Source organism: Pseudorca crassidens, chromosome 6 (assembly GCF_039906515.1).
Source record: "Pseudorca crassidens isolate mPseCra1 chromosome 6, mPseCra1.hap1, whole genome shotgun sequence".
Lineage (NCBI taxonomy): Eukaryota > Metazoa > Chordata > Mammalia > Artiodactyla > Delphinidae > Pseudorca > Pseudorca crassidens.
Window position 1 is genome coordinate 124,223,473 of NC_090301.1, and position 13,491 is coordinate 124,236,963.

At 37.0% G+C, this 13,491-nt stretch overlaps 1 protein-coding gene across 1 annotated transcript in view; it reads right to left on the minus strand.

The window, feature by feature from the left end:
* Window positions 1-13,491, minus strand: part of MAP3K2 (mitogen-activated protein kinase kinase kinase 2) — a 99,072-nt gene that overhangs the window by 39,363 nt on the left and 46,218 nt on the right. The window contains exon 2 of the mRNA XM_067742248.1: window positions 3,881-3,949. Coding sequence (XP_067598349.1) covers window positions 3,881-3,887 — 7 coding nt within the window. The 5' untranslated portion in view covers window positions 3,888-3,949. The remainder of the gene's footprint in view (window positions 1-3,880; window positions 3,950-13,491) is intronic.

Genomic DNA, 13,491 nt, shown 5'->3' on the forward strand with positions numbered 1-13,491 from the left:
GCCCTGTTATGACAAATTCTTTTCTACGACACCTAAACAAAACATCAACAAGACATCTAAAATCTTAATTAAAACAAGTGGGGAAAAAATAAACAACTTTCTATAAATACCATCATTATTTAACATTTATGTTCAAAGTATGGAATGCCTTTTAGAGTTTTTCTCTTTCATCAATACTTCAAGTCAGAAACAAAGAAACGCTTTATCAGTGGATGAAGACCCATACTGATACTTGGAAGTGTTTTTTTTTTTTAACTTCTTCACCATAAGGTTCAACAAGACTACATTTAACAGACAAACTATTTAATGGTCTCAGCCACTAACAACTTAAAAGGTAACAATGCAAGAAAAAAGTAATGAATCCATAAAACTGAATGAAAGGATCATGAACCATGAACTTTTACTCTCTTCCAAACACATCAAAGATTCCTAAGACTATAAGCATGAGCCTCCTAGTAATGTCAACTATACGATCTCTGGAAAACTTCAGAGACAATTTAATTGATTTTCACTAGTAAATCAACTCTACTAATGATAATCACCAATTGGTAAATAAAGGAACTGAGGGACTTTACAGCTTACATTTTAAAATGTAACCATTTTGGTGAAGAATAATTTATGTTCCAGAGCAGTAGTTAAAACATGCTTTATCCTGTAAAGGGAGATCATTAAAAAGAATGTGGCAAGTCAATGGCTTCATCAGTCTTTCAAACACACAAATAGCTGACTTCTCTAACATGTTAATTTTTTATAACACTCAATATATTCTGTTCTACAGTAAAAAAAAAACTTGCATATTAAAATTAAAATAATGGCTCCAAAGGTTTTGTTAATAAATTCCAGGTCTGGAGAAAATTTTAATCCTTCACAAAGTATTCTTTGTAAAATAAAATTTCTACATAATATTAGCTTAGCCAAACAGTAACTGAGCCAGATGGGTATAATGTAATAACAACAGGTGTATTGTATATGGGTCCAAGCCAGATTATGTCATTTATTGATAAAAATAAATCCTCCCTTAGAAAAAGAATAAGTTGAAAATGATCTGAACTGGAATAAAATTATCTGATGTAACCTTCTTAAGAAAAGTAAGACCCTTAATTCTATACTGGGGAAAGGAAAACTCTTAAACATATCTATGTTTTATTTTCTTCATTAAACACTTGAATTTAGGCATTTTCACAATATTTAATGTTTAACATTACATGTTTAATATTATAACACCAAAATAAATAAATGCCTGGGAAGGCTTTGGCTTAAATCTCTTATCACATTTACATATACTAACTTCCGTGTTTAAAAAAATGAATACCGTTTTCTACAGTACATGTAAAAAAGTAAAGAGAGCCATTTGAATAAAAGTAACTTCTCAGGGAGATAACATACAACTGAAGAGTTACTTAATTGAATTCATTCTTTTTCTGGAATGAAGGAGAATCAGATGGCAAATTAGTACCCAGTAGGTAACTTACTTTTGATAAGATGTAAGCTAACAAATCCCCAAAGGATCGAGCAAAGTGGTGAACATACACTACAAGCACTGTTCTAACTATTCCTAGACTGTTTTACTCTATTAAGAATCTCTATGGTGGTTACAGGTACTAGGAAAATTAGACAGGTTATAAACGTCATAGGATCATGAGTTGATCCAAATGGCAGAGAGGATGCTTGAAGGATCCCAGAGCCTGACCAACAGTCACACAGGAGAAGCAGTGTATTTCTGACAAACGTTAAAAGGACAGTGAGTTGAGCAGAAAACCGGAAAATACTTGGGAAATAATTTCAAATAAAAAATTTATCAGCAATGTTTAACTTGATATCTTATATTCTTATTTTACTTTAAAACTACAGGAGAAAATCTTCAATCAAAAATTCAAATATCTGTGACACACTTTTAAATATTCACAGTTTCTTGTGACTAGCTTTGTACATGTTTTTAAGCAATGACTGTTCTTTGCATACTATAAGTATCATTTGAGAAGTATGGTGTAATTCAATTTAATATAAAGTTCAGACTGCAAGTGAGAGCAACAAAAATGAAAAGTTGGTATGAATTCAGTAAAAGGATATCCAATTTGGAATTGGAGGCGAAGGTGACAAAAGTGGAGAATTTGGACCACATGATGGCACTGCACTCATGGTTAAAAAAGGAGAAAGTAGGGCTTCCCTGGTAGCACAGTGGTTAAGAATCTGCCTGCCAATGCAGGGGACATGGGTTCGAGCCCTGGTCTGGGAAGATCCCACATGCTGCGGAGCAACTAAGCCCACGTGCCACAACTACTGAGCCTGTGCTCTAGAGCCGGCGAGTCACAACTACTGAGCCCACGAGCCTAGAGCCCATGCTCCACAAGAGAAGCCAGCGCACCACAACGAAGAGTAGCCCCCACGCGCCGCAACTAGAGAAAGTCTGCGTGCAGCAATGAAGACCCAACGCAGCCAAAAATAAAAAATTTTAAATAAATAAATAAAAGAGACTGTAGAAGAGAAATTTAGAAAGTAGGAAGGTGGAGGTTTATTTTACACACTTACCACGAGTAGACACACTGAAAGTGTGCTAGCCCTCCCACTAAAGAACACAGACAAATTAAAGTTCCTTGGCCTAAATGCCATGTATATACATATACAAGTGACTAATATATTTTTTTAAATTAATTAATTTATTTTTGGCTGCGTTGCGTCTTCGTTACTGCACACAGGCTTTCTCTAGTTGCAGCGAGCGGGGGCTACTCTTCGTTGTGGTGCACAGACTTCTCATTGCAGTGGCTTCTCTTGTTGCAGAGCACTGGGCCTAGAACGTATGGTCTTCAGGAGTTGTGGCTCACGGGCTCAGTAGTTGTGGCCTGTGGGCTCTAGAGCGCAGGCTCAGTAGTTGTGGCGCACCGGCTTAGTTGCTTTGCAGCATGTGGGATCTTCCCGGCCCAGGGCTTGAACCCATGTCCCCTGCATTGGCAGGTGGATTCTTAACCACTGCGCCACCAGGGAAGCCCCAGCAGACAGATTCTTAACCACTGCACCAACCAGGGAAATCCGAGTGACCAATATTGATACATTTGTTAAGCAAGTGGTAGGAAAAGTGTGACAAAGACAAACATTGGCAAATACATGTCAGCACTAAGATACCGTTATAAGATACTGGTCTAAGTTTAAAACCTTAGCTTCCAACTACCCAGTCCATTTTTCCCCATTTAAGATAGGACAGGCCAGTTGCTCCATTTCTTTCTAGTGTTTCACTGTCCAATCCCTGCCTCACATTGGAATGCTCAACCCCAAGGAGAAAAGAGAAGAAAAGAAAGAAAAGAGAGTAAAGAAGAAAACAAAATGATATAGAAACTGAACACCCACAATCCATTCCCATACTTTAGCCTCTCTTTCCATTAACATTATGACACCATAGGAAATTCACAAGAGTTGTAAAACATATCCTCTTCAAGCACCAATGATTTACTGCTCAATTCTTTTATAAAGTTTCATGATTTATTATTTTTATGCAGCTATTTTCTTTAGCCTATCTATATTATTACACTGTTGAGTAATTATAACAATTCATTCTTCAACATTTATTCAATTTTTAAAAGTCAGGTTTCTTTACCAAGTATTCTCTCTGGCCATCAGGTTCTAAGAAAATCACAATCCATCTCAACAGTTTATTTTGAATGTCCATACTATGTCCTGCATAAACTGGTTATCCCAAAACTGTAGAAGTCAACACAAAAAGTGCTTTAATTGAAAATCTATTAAGTAAATAAATGTAAAATATTACATAAATCTACTTAATCATAAAATTTCTTCATAAAAAGCTTATCATACACACAGAGAAAAAGTTGTCCCTCCCATTTTATCCTTTAATTATAGATGAGAAATGCTTTTAGTTGGAACTCACCCATCATGGCAACCAGCTTGACTATTTGAAAATTAGGGAAATGGTTCTCTCATCAGCATTCTCTATTGCCTAAGAACATAAAAAGATGAACACGTTAATAAGACGAAGAAAGAGAAGAGGTAGCCACAAAAAGAAAAAAGTCAGTATAAATAACACTAATGTGAATGTACAATATTAATACTTTACACATTTTGCTGGGGAGAAGTGCCTTCTTTTTTCCAGATATTCAATTATTGAGAAGGAACTGAAAATTATTATTATTTTAAATTAAATTTACCTAAGTACTTTTCACGTTCCTATCTATCTAAGCTAAAGCAAAACAAAACAAAACGATTTTTGAGAGACAAAACACTTAAGAGATAATCTAATAAACTCAAGTTCCGGGACTTCCCTGTTGATCCAGTGGATAAGAATCCACCTTCCAATGCAGGGGACGTGGGTTTGATCCCTGGTAGGGGAACTAGGATGCCACATGCAGCAGGGCAACTAAGCTGGCATGCCACAACTACTGAGCCCACGTGCTCTGGAGCCCACGCGCTCTGGAGTCCACGCATCACAACTACAGAGAAGCTCGCGCACCGCAACTAAGACCCGATGCAGCCAAAAATAAATAAATAAATAAAAATTAAACAAAAACTGAAGTTCCCACAGGGCAATGGCAGATATAAAGATTGAGTGGCAAATGTCATATTTAGAGACATCAACAAAATAGTAAAGGCCTACAAATCTCCATAAAAGAAAATATTATCACAATCAACAAAGAGGAATTAACCGAAAGTTTGCAGCAATCTGGGCAGCATTTAGGAGTCACAGTAAAAAGAGAGAACCTTGTGGCATTCTGACCTTCCCTATTTCTATCTTCCTGCCCCTTATTCCCAGCTCCAAAGTAGCAATCTAAACCAACAGCCCACAGTCACCATGAAAATGAGCAGCCTGGCAGCAACTGGAAAGGGCAGAATGGAACTGGAATGCCTTCAAAGTCTGATTCCAAAAAAACTGTCATTATTTGACCTATCTAATGGTTGGCTGATAGACCCCATTTGAAAGGCTGCCTTTATTTAACCTGACTCAAAGCTTTTCCACTGCAAAGAACTTAGAGTGTTTGCTGAAATCAATCAGGGACAACATATGTCAACTGTCTGAGGAAGGGGAAAATAGTTGGGCAAACAATAGGTTAAGAAAAAAATTTTTTAGAAAAGCTGAGAAATGAGATGTCAACAGGGAACTCTGAAATGAGAAATGAGATGTCAACAGGGAACTCTGAAAAATGAGATGTCAACAGGGAACTTAGAAAAGCTGAGAAATGAGATGTCAACAGGGAACAGACTCCTGGGACTCTAGAAGGTACACAAATGCCCAAGGCTGTTGCTTTACTCAAGAAAGGCCTAAGAAGGCCCTCGGCTTTCACCTCTGGCTAACTCTGAGGCTCTGTGTAGCAGTAAGTAAAGGATAAGGTGGAGTTGTAAATGCCTGGGAGAATGTTAAAGGCCAGCCCCAACACACACAGAAAACCACTCAAAAAAGACTTCGAGACTTATCTGTTCCAAGTATCTAAGGAAATCTCTGTCTAATCATTAGATGACAGCTAAACTAAGAGCAGTCTTCACTGACCATATATGACAAAGAATACAGACTTTAAAAAGTGAGTTCTGAAATGTCACTAAACAAACAAATAAGAAGAATAAACAAAAAACACTGGGGAGGGGACTTCCCTGGTGGTCCAGTGGTTAAGACTCCATGTTCCGAATGCAGGGGACATAGGTTTAATCCCTGGTCAGGGAACTAAGATCCGGCATGCTGTGTGGCACAGCCAAAAAACAAACAAACAAAAAACCACTGGGGAGGGAGAAGAATCTGATTTCCAGAGGTGGCCCATTATGGTATTTTAAATGTCCAGTTTTCAAGAAAAAAATGAGACATACAAAGATAATAGTCCATACACAGAGAAAAAGCAATCAACAGAAACTGACCCTGAGAAAGCCTAAATGTCAGACTAACTAGACACATACAAAAATTCCTGATTCCCAGATGAAAAGCCAGTGTTCAGCATAAACTATATTGTTCGTATAAGCAGCTGAGGCACAATAAGCCATTCTTATCAGTTAGGCAGCTGGGAACTCTCCTGAAATCCAAGTTCTCAGATGCCAGCCAATGATAAGCAATTCATTCCAAAGATAAGCAGTGAGGCTATGTGAACTCTTTTCTATACAAAGAGCAGAAGGAAATTAATAGACAAGTTTAAAGAAACTGCATAAAGCAATAATTATAAGCGTGTTGTTGGGTGTACAATATATAGATATAATTTGTACAGCAATATACACAAATTTCCCTTTGTATAGTACAAAGGAAAGAGGAGGGATGGAGTTAAAAGGGAAATTTTGTATGCCACTCAAATTAAGTGGCATTAACTCAAACTACATTGTTTTAAGTTGAGATGTTAATTTTAATCCCCAGGTCAATGACTGAAGAATACATTTTTTAAAATGGCAAAAGAAATGAGAGAATTAAAATAGCACACAACAAAATATCTATTTAACACAAAGAAGGCAGTAATGGAGGAATGAGGAACAACAACAACAAAAAAAGATACAAAACACATAGAACACAAAAATAAAATGACAGATGTAATCTTACCTTATGTGTAATTATATTAAATATAAGAGGAATGAACAAACCAGTTAAAAGGCAGAGATTAGCAGACTAGGTTAAAAAACAAGATCTAACTATATGCTGTCTACATCAGACACATTATAGATTCAGGCACAAAACAGGTTGAAAGTTAAAGACTGTAAAAAGATATACCATGCAAACAGTAGCCAAAGGAGACCTAGCTATATTAATAGCAGACAAAATAGAATATATTATACACGAGCACTGAATATGAAACTGTGACTAAAAATCTTCCAACAAACAAAAGCCCAGGACCAAATGGCTTCACAGGCAAATTCTATCAAACATTTAGAGAAGAGCTAACACCTGTCTTTCTCAAACTCTTCCAAAATTTGGCAGAGGGAGGAACACTCCCAACCTCATTCTACAGGGCCACCATCACCCTGATACCAAAACCAGACAGAGATGTCACAAAGAAAGAAAACTACAGGCCAATATGACTGATAAATATAGATGCAAAAATCCTCAACAGAATACTAGCAAACACAATCCAACAGCACATTAAAAGGATCACACACCCTGATTAAGTAGGGTTTATCCCAGGAAGGCAAGGATTCTTCAATATACGCAAATCAATCAATGTGATACACCATATTAGCAAACTGAAGGAGAAAAACCATATGATCATCAAAATTGATACAGAAAAACCTTTTGACAAAATTCAACACCCATTTATGATAAAAACCCTCCAGAAAGTAGGCATAGAGAAAACTTACCTCAACATATAAAAGGCCATATATGACAAACCCACAGCCGATATTGTTCTCAAGGGTGAAAAACTGAAACCATTTCCTCTAAGATCAGGAACAAGACAAGGCTGCCCACTCTCACCATTATTATTCAACATAAGTCTTGGAAATTTTAGCCACAGCAATCAGAGAGAAAAAGAAATAAAAGGAATCCAAATCGGAAAAGAAGTAAAACTGTCACTGTTTGCAGATGACACGATACTATACATAGAGAATCCTAAAGATGCTACCAGAAAACTACTAGAGCTAATCAATGAATTTGGTAAAGTAGCAGGATACAAAATTAATGCACAGAAATCTCTGGCATTCCTATATACTAATGATGAAAAATCTGAAAGAGAAATTAAGGAAACACTCCCACTTACCATTGCAACAAAAAGAATAAAATACCTAGGGATAAACCTACCTAAGGAGACAAAAGACCTGTATGCAGAAAACTATAAGACACTGATGAAAGATACTAAAGATGATACAAACAGGTGGAGAGATATACCATGTTCTTGGATTGGAAGAATCAACATTGTGAAAATGACTATACCTCTCAAAACAATCTACACATTCAGTGCAATCCCTATCAAACTACCACCAGCATTTTTCACAGAACTAGAACAAAAAATTGCACAATTTGTATGGAAACACAAAAGACCCCGAATAACAAAAGCATTCCTGAGAAAGAAAAACAGAGCTGGAGGAATCAGGCTCCCTGACTTCAGACTATACTACAAAGCTACAGTTATCAAGACAGTATGGTACTGGCACAAAAACAGAAAGATAGATCAATGGAACAGGATAGAAAGCCCAGAGATAAACTCACACACATATGGTCACCTTATCTTTGATAAAGGAGGTAAGAATATACAATGGAGAAAAGACAGCCTCTTCAATAAGTGGTGCTGGGAAAACTGGACAGCTACATGTAAAAGAAAAAAATGGAACACTCCCTAACACCATACACAAAAATAAACTCAAAATGGATTAAAGACCTAAATGTAAGGCCAGACACTATAAAACTCTTAGAGGAAAACATAGGAAGAACACTCTATGACATAAATCACAGCGAGATTCTTTTTGACCCACCTCCTAGAGAAAGGGAAATAAAAACAAAAATAAACAAATGGGACCTAATGAAACTTGAAAGCTTTTGCACAGCAAAGGAAACCATAAACAAGATGAAAAGACAAGCCTCAGAATGGGAAAAATATTTGCAAATGAAGCAACTGACAAAGGATCAATCTCCAAAATATACAAGCAGCTCATGCAGCTCAATATCAAAAAAAATGGACAACAATCCAAAAATGGCCAGAAGACCTAAACAGACATTTCTCCAAAGAAGATATACAGATTGCCAACAAACACATGAAAGGATGCTCAACATCACTAATCATTAGAGAAATGCAAATCAAAACTACAATGAGGTTTCATCTCACACCAGTCAGAATGGCCATCATCAAAAAGTCTACAAACGGGGCTTCCCTGGTGGCACAGTGGTTGAGAATCTGCCTGCCAATGCAGGGGACATGGGGTAGAGCCCTGGTCTGGGAAGATCCCACATGCCATGGAGCAACTGGGCACGTGAGCCACAACTACTGAGCCTGCGCGTCTGGAGCCTGTGCTCTGCAACAAGAGAGGCCGCGATAGTGAGAGGCCCACAGATCGTGATGAAGAGTGGCCCCCGCTTGCCGCAACTACAGAAAGCCCTCGCACAGAAACGAAGACCCAACACAGCCAAAAATAAATTAAAAAAAAAAAAAGTCTACAAACAATAAATGCTGGAGTGGGTGTGGAGAAAAGGGAACCCTCTTGCACTGTTGGTGGGAATGTAAACTGATACAGCCACTACAGAGAACAGTATGAAGGTTCCTTAAAAAACTAAAAATAGAACTACCATACAACCCAGTAATCCCACTACTGGGCATATACCCTGAGAAAACCATAGTTCAAAAAGAGTCATGTACCACAGTATTCACTGCAGCACTATTTACAATAGCCAGGACATTGAAGCAACCTAAGTGTCCATCGACAGATGAATGGATAAAGAAGATATGGAACATATATACAATGGAATATTACTCAGCCATAAAAAGAAACGAAATTGAGTTATTTGTAGTGAGGTGGATGGACCTAGAGTCTGTCATACCGAGTAAGTCAGAAAGGGAAAAACAAATACCGTATGCTAACACATACATATGGAATCTTAAATTAAAAAAATGGTTCTGAAGAACCTACAGGCAGAACAGGAATAAAGACGCAGATGTGGAGAGTGGACTTGAGGACACAGGGATGGGGAGGGGTGAGCTGGGACAAGGTGAGAGAGTGGCATGGACATACATACACTACCAAATGTAGAATGGATGGCTGGTGGGAAGCAGCTGCATAGAACAGTGAGATCAGCTTGGTGCTCTGTGACCACCTAGAGAGGTGGGATAGGGAGGGTGGGAGGGAGACACAAGAGGAAGGGGATATGCGGTATGTGTATATGTATGGCTGATTCACTTTGTTATACAGCAGAAGCTAATGCACCATTGTAGAGCAATTATATTCCAATAAAGATGTTGGGAAAAAAAGAAAGCATCATTACGATGTGAGAGCCACCATCATCCATTTTAAAAGTACAAGACAAGCTCTTTAACAATCAGACATTTTACATCATTCCTTTTACTCCTTGAAATTATATTTCCATTTCACTTCCCCCACAGAATTTTATCCTGATGTTATACATTGATATTTTTATGCTTGACAGTCTTTTTTTTTTTTTAACATCTTTATTGGGGTATAATTGCTTTACAATGGTGTGTTAGTTTCTGCTTTATAACAAAGTGAATCAGTCATACATAAACATGTTCCCATATGTCTTCCCTCTTGCGTCTCCCTCCCTCCCACCCTCCCTATCCCACCCCTCCAGGCTGTCACAAAGCACCAAGCCAATATCCCTGTGCCATGCGGCTGCTTCCCACTAGCTATCTACCTTACTACGTTTGGTAGTGTGTATATGTCCATGACTCTCTCTCGCCCTGTCACAGCTCACCCTTCCCCCTCCCCATATCCTCAAGTCCGTTCTCTAGGAGGTCTGCGTCTTTATTCCTGCCTTACCCCTAGGTTCTTCATGACATTTTTTTTCTTAAATTCCATATATATGTGTTAGCATACGGTATTTGTCTTTTTCTTTCTGACTTACTTCACTCTGTATGACAGACTCTAGGTCTATCCACCTCATTACAAATAGCTCAATTTCGTTTCTTTTTATGGCTGAGTAATATTCCATTGTATATATATGCCACATCTTCTTTATCCATTCATCCGATGATGGGCACTTAGGTTGTTTCCATCTCCGGGCTATTGTAAATAGAGCTGCAATGAACATTTTGGTACATGACTCTTTTTGAATTTTGGTTTTCTCAGGGTATATGCCCAGTAGTGGGATTGCTCGGTCATATGGTAGTTCTATTTGTAGTTTTTTAAGGAACCTCTATACTGTTCTCCATAGTGGCTGAACCAATTCACATTCCCACCAGCAGTGCAAGAGTGTTCCCTTTTCTCCACACCCTCTCCAGCATTTATTGTTTCTAGATTTTTTGATGATGGCCATTCTGACTGGTGTGAGATGATATCTCATTGTAGTTTTGATTTGCATTTCTCTAATGATTAATGATGTTGAGCATTCTTTCATGTGTTTGTTGGCAGTCTGTATATCTTCTTTGGAGAAATGTCTATTTAGGTCTTCTGCCCATGTTTGGATTGGGTTGTTTGTTTTTTTGTTATTGAGCTGCATGAGCTGCTTGTAAATTTTGGAGATTAATCCTTTGTCAGTTGCTTCATTTGCAAATATTTTTCCCATTCTGAGGCTTGTCTTTTCATCTTGTTTATGGTTTCCTTTGCTGTGCAAAAGCTTTCAAGTTTCATTAGGTCCCATTTGTTTATTTTTGTTTTTATTTCCATTACTCTAGGAGGTGGGTCAGAAAGGATCTTGCTGTGATTTATGTCATAGAGTGTTCTGCCTATGTTTTCCTCTAAGAGTTTGATAGTTTCTGGCCTTACATTTAGGTCTTTAATCCATTTTGAGCTTATTTTTGTGTATGGTGTTAGGGAGTGATCTAATCTCATACTTTTAAAAGTACCTGTCCAGTTTTCCCAGCACCACTTATTGAAGAGGCTGTCCTTTCTCCACTGTACATTCCTGCCACCTTTATCAAAGATAAGGTGTCCATATGTGCGTGGGTTTATCTCTGGGCTTTCTATCCTGTTCCATTGATCTATCTTTCTGTTTTTGTGCCAGTACCATACCATCTTGATAACTGTAGCTTTGTAGTATAGTCTGAAGTCAGGGAGCCTGATTCCTCCAGCTCTGTTTTTCTTTCTCAGGAATGCTTTTGTTATTCGGGGTCTTTTGTGTTTCCATACAAATTGTGCAATTTTTTGTTCTAGTTCTGTGAAAAATGCCAGTGGTAGTTTGATAGAGATTGCACTGAATGTGTAGATTGTTTTGAGAGGTATAGTCATTTTCACAATGTTGATTCTTCCAATCCAAGAACATGGTATATCTCTCCATCTATTTGTATCATCTTTAATTTCTTTCATCAGTGTCTTATAATTTTCTGCATACAGGTCTTTTGTCTCCTTAGGTAGGTTTATTCCTAGATATTTTATTCTTTTTGTTGCAATGGTAAATGGGAGTGTTTTCTTGATTTCACTTTTTAGATTTTTCATCATTAGTATATAGGAATGCCAGAGATTTCTGTGCATTAATTTTGTATCCTACCACTTTACCAAATTCATTGATTAGCTCTAGTAGTTTTCTGGTAGCATCTTTAGGGTTCTCTATGTATAGGATCATGTCATCTGCAAACAGTGACAGCTTTACTTCTTCCTTTCCAATTTGGATTCCTTTTATTTCCTTTTCTTCTCTGATTGCTGTGGCTAAAACTTCCAAAACTATGTTGAATAAGAGTGGTGAGAGTGGGCAACCTTGTCTTGTTCCTGATCTTAGTGGAAATGCTTTCAGTTTTTCACCATTGAGGATGATGTTTGTTGTGGGCTTGTCATATATGGCCTTTATTATGTTGAGCTTGACAGTCTTTTATTGATCAGTCTCTCATATATCACAGCAACAAAACATGTATGCAAATTTGTTTAAAATTTGTTTCCTATAACCGTAAATAATAAATAATTATTAAATATAAAAAAGAATATATTACAAAATCATTATTAGTGGCAAAGTAGGACATTTATAGTGAAAAAATTGCCAACTTATCAACAAGATATAGTAATTATGAACGTGTATAAACAACAGACTCTCAAAATGCATGGGAAAAAAAAAGATAGACTTGAAATAAACAATTCAAATATAACAGAGATTTCAATGCCTCATTTTCAATACTGGATAAAACAAGTAAACAGAAAATCAATGAAAAAGTGAAGACTTAAATAATGCTATAATATGCTATACAGATAAAATAATGCTACATAGATATAGAGCACTATATCTATAGAACACTGAACCCCAAAACAGAAAAATACACGCTTTTCTCAAATACATGTGCAACATTTTCCAGGACAGACCACTTGTTAGGCAATAAAACTTATCTCAGCAAGTATAAATAGATTTAAGAAATATGATGTATGTTCCCTGACAACAATGCAATGAAATGAGAAACTGATAATAGAAAGAAATTTGGGGAATTTACAAATATGTGAAAATTAAATAACACATTCCTAAAGAACCAATGGAACAAAAAAGAAGTCACATGGAAAATTAGAAAATGCTTTGAGAAGAATGAAAATAAAAACAAAACATACTGAAAATTATTGGATACACCTAAAGTACAACTTAAAGATAAATTTATAACTGTTGGGAACTCCCTGGCAGTCCAGTGGTTAGGGCTCAGCACTTTCACTGCCATGGACTGGGTTCAATCCCTGGTGGGGGAACTAAGATCTTGCAAGCCATGCAGCATGGCCCCCTCCAAAAAAAAGAGAGAGAGAGAAATTTGTAACAGTTAGTGTTTATATTAAAAAAAAAAAAAAGATCTCAAATCAATAAACTAAACTTCTACCTTAAAACACCAAAAAAGGAAGAGCATGTTAAACCCAAAGCAAGTAGAAGGAAAGAAACAATAAGAATTAGAAGTAGAAACAAACCAAAAAAATTAAAACACAATAGAAATTTTTTCAATCAATGAAACAATGGTTCTTTGA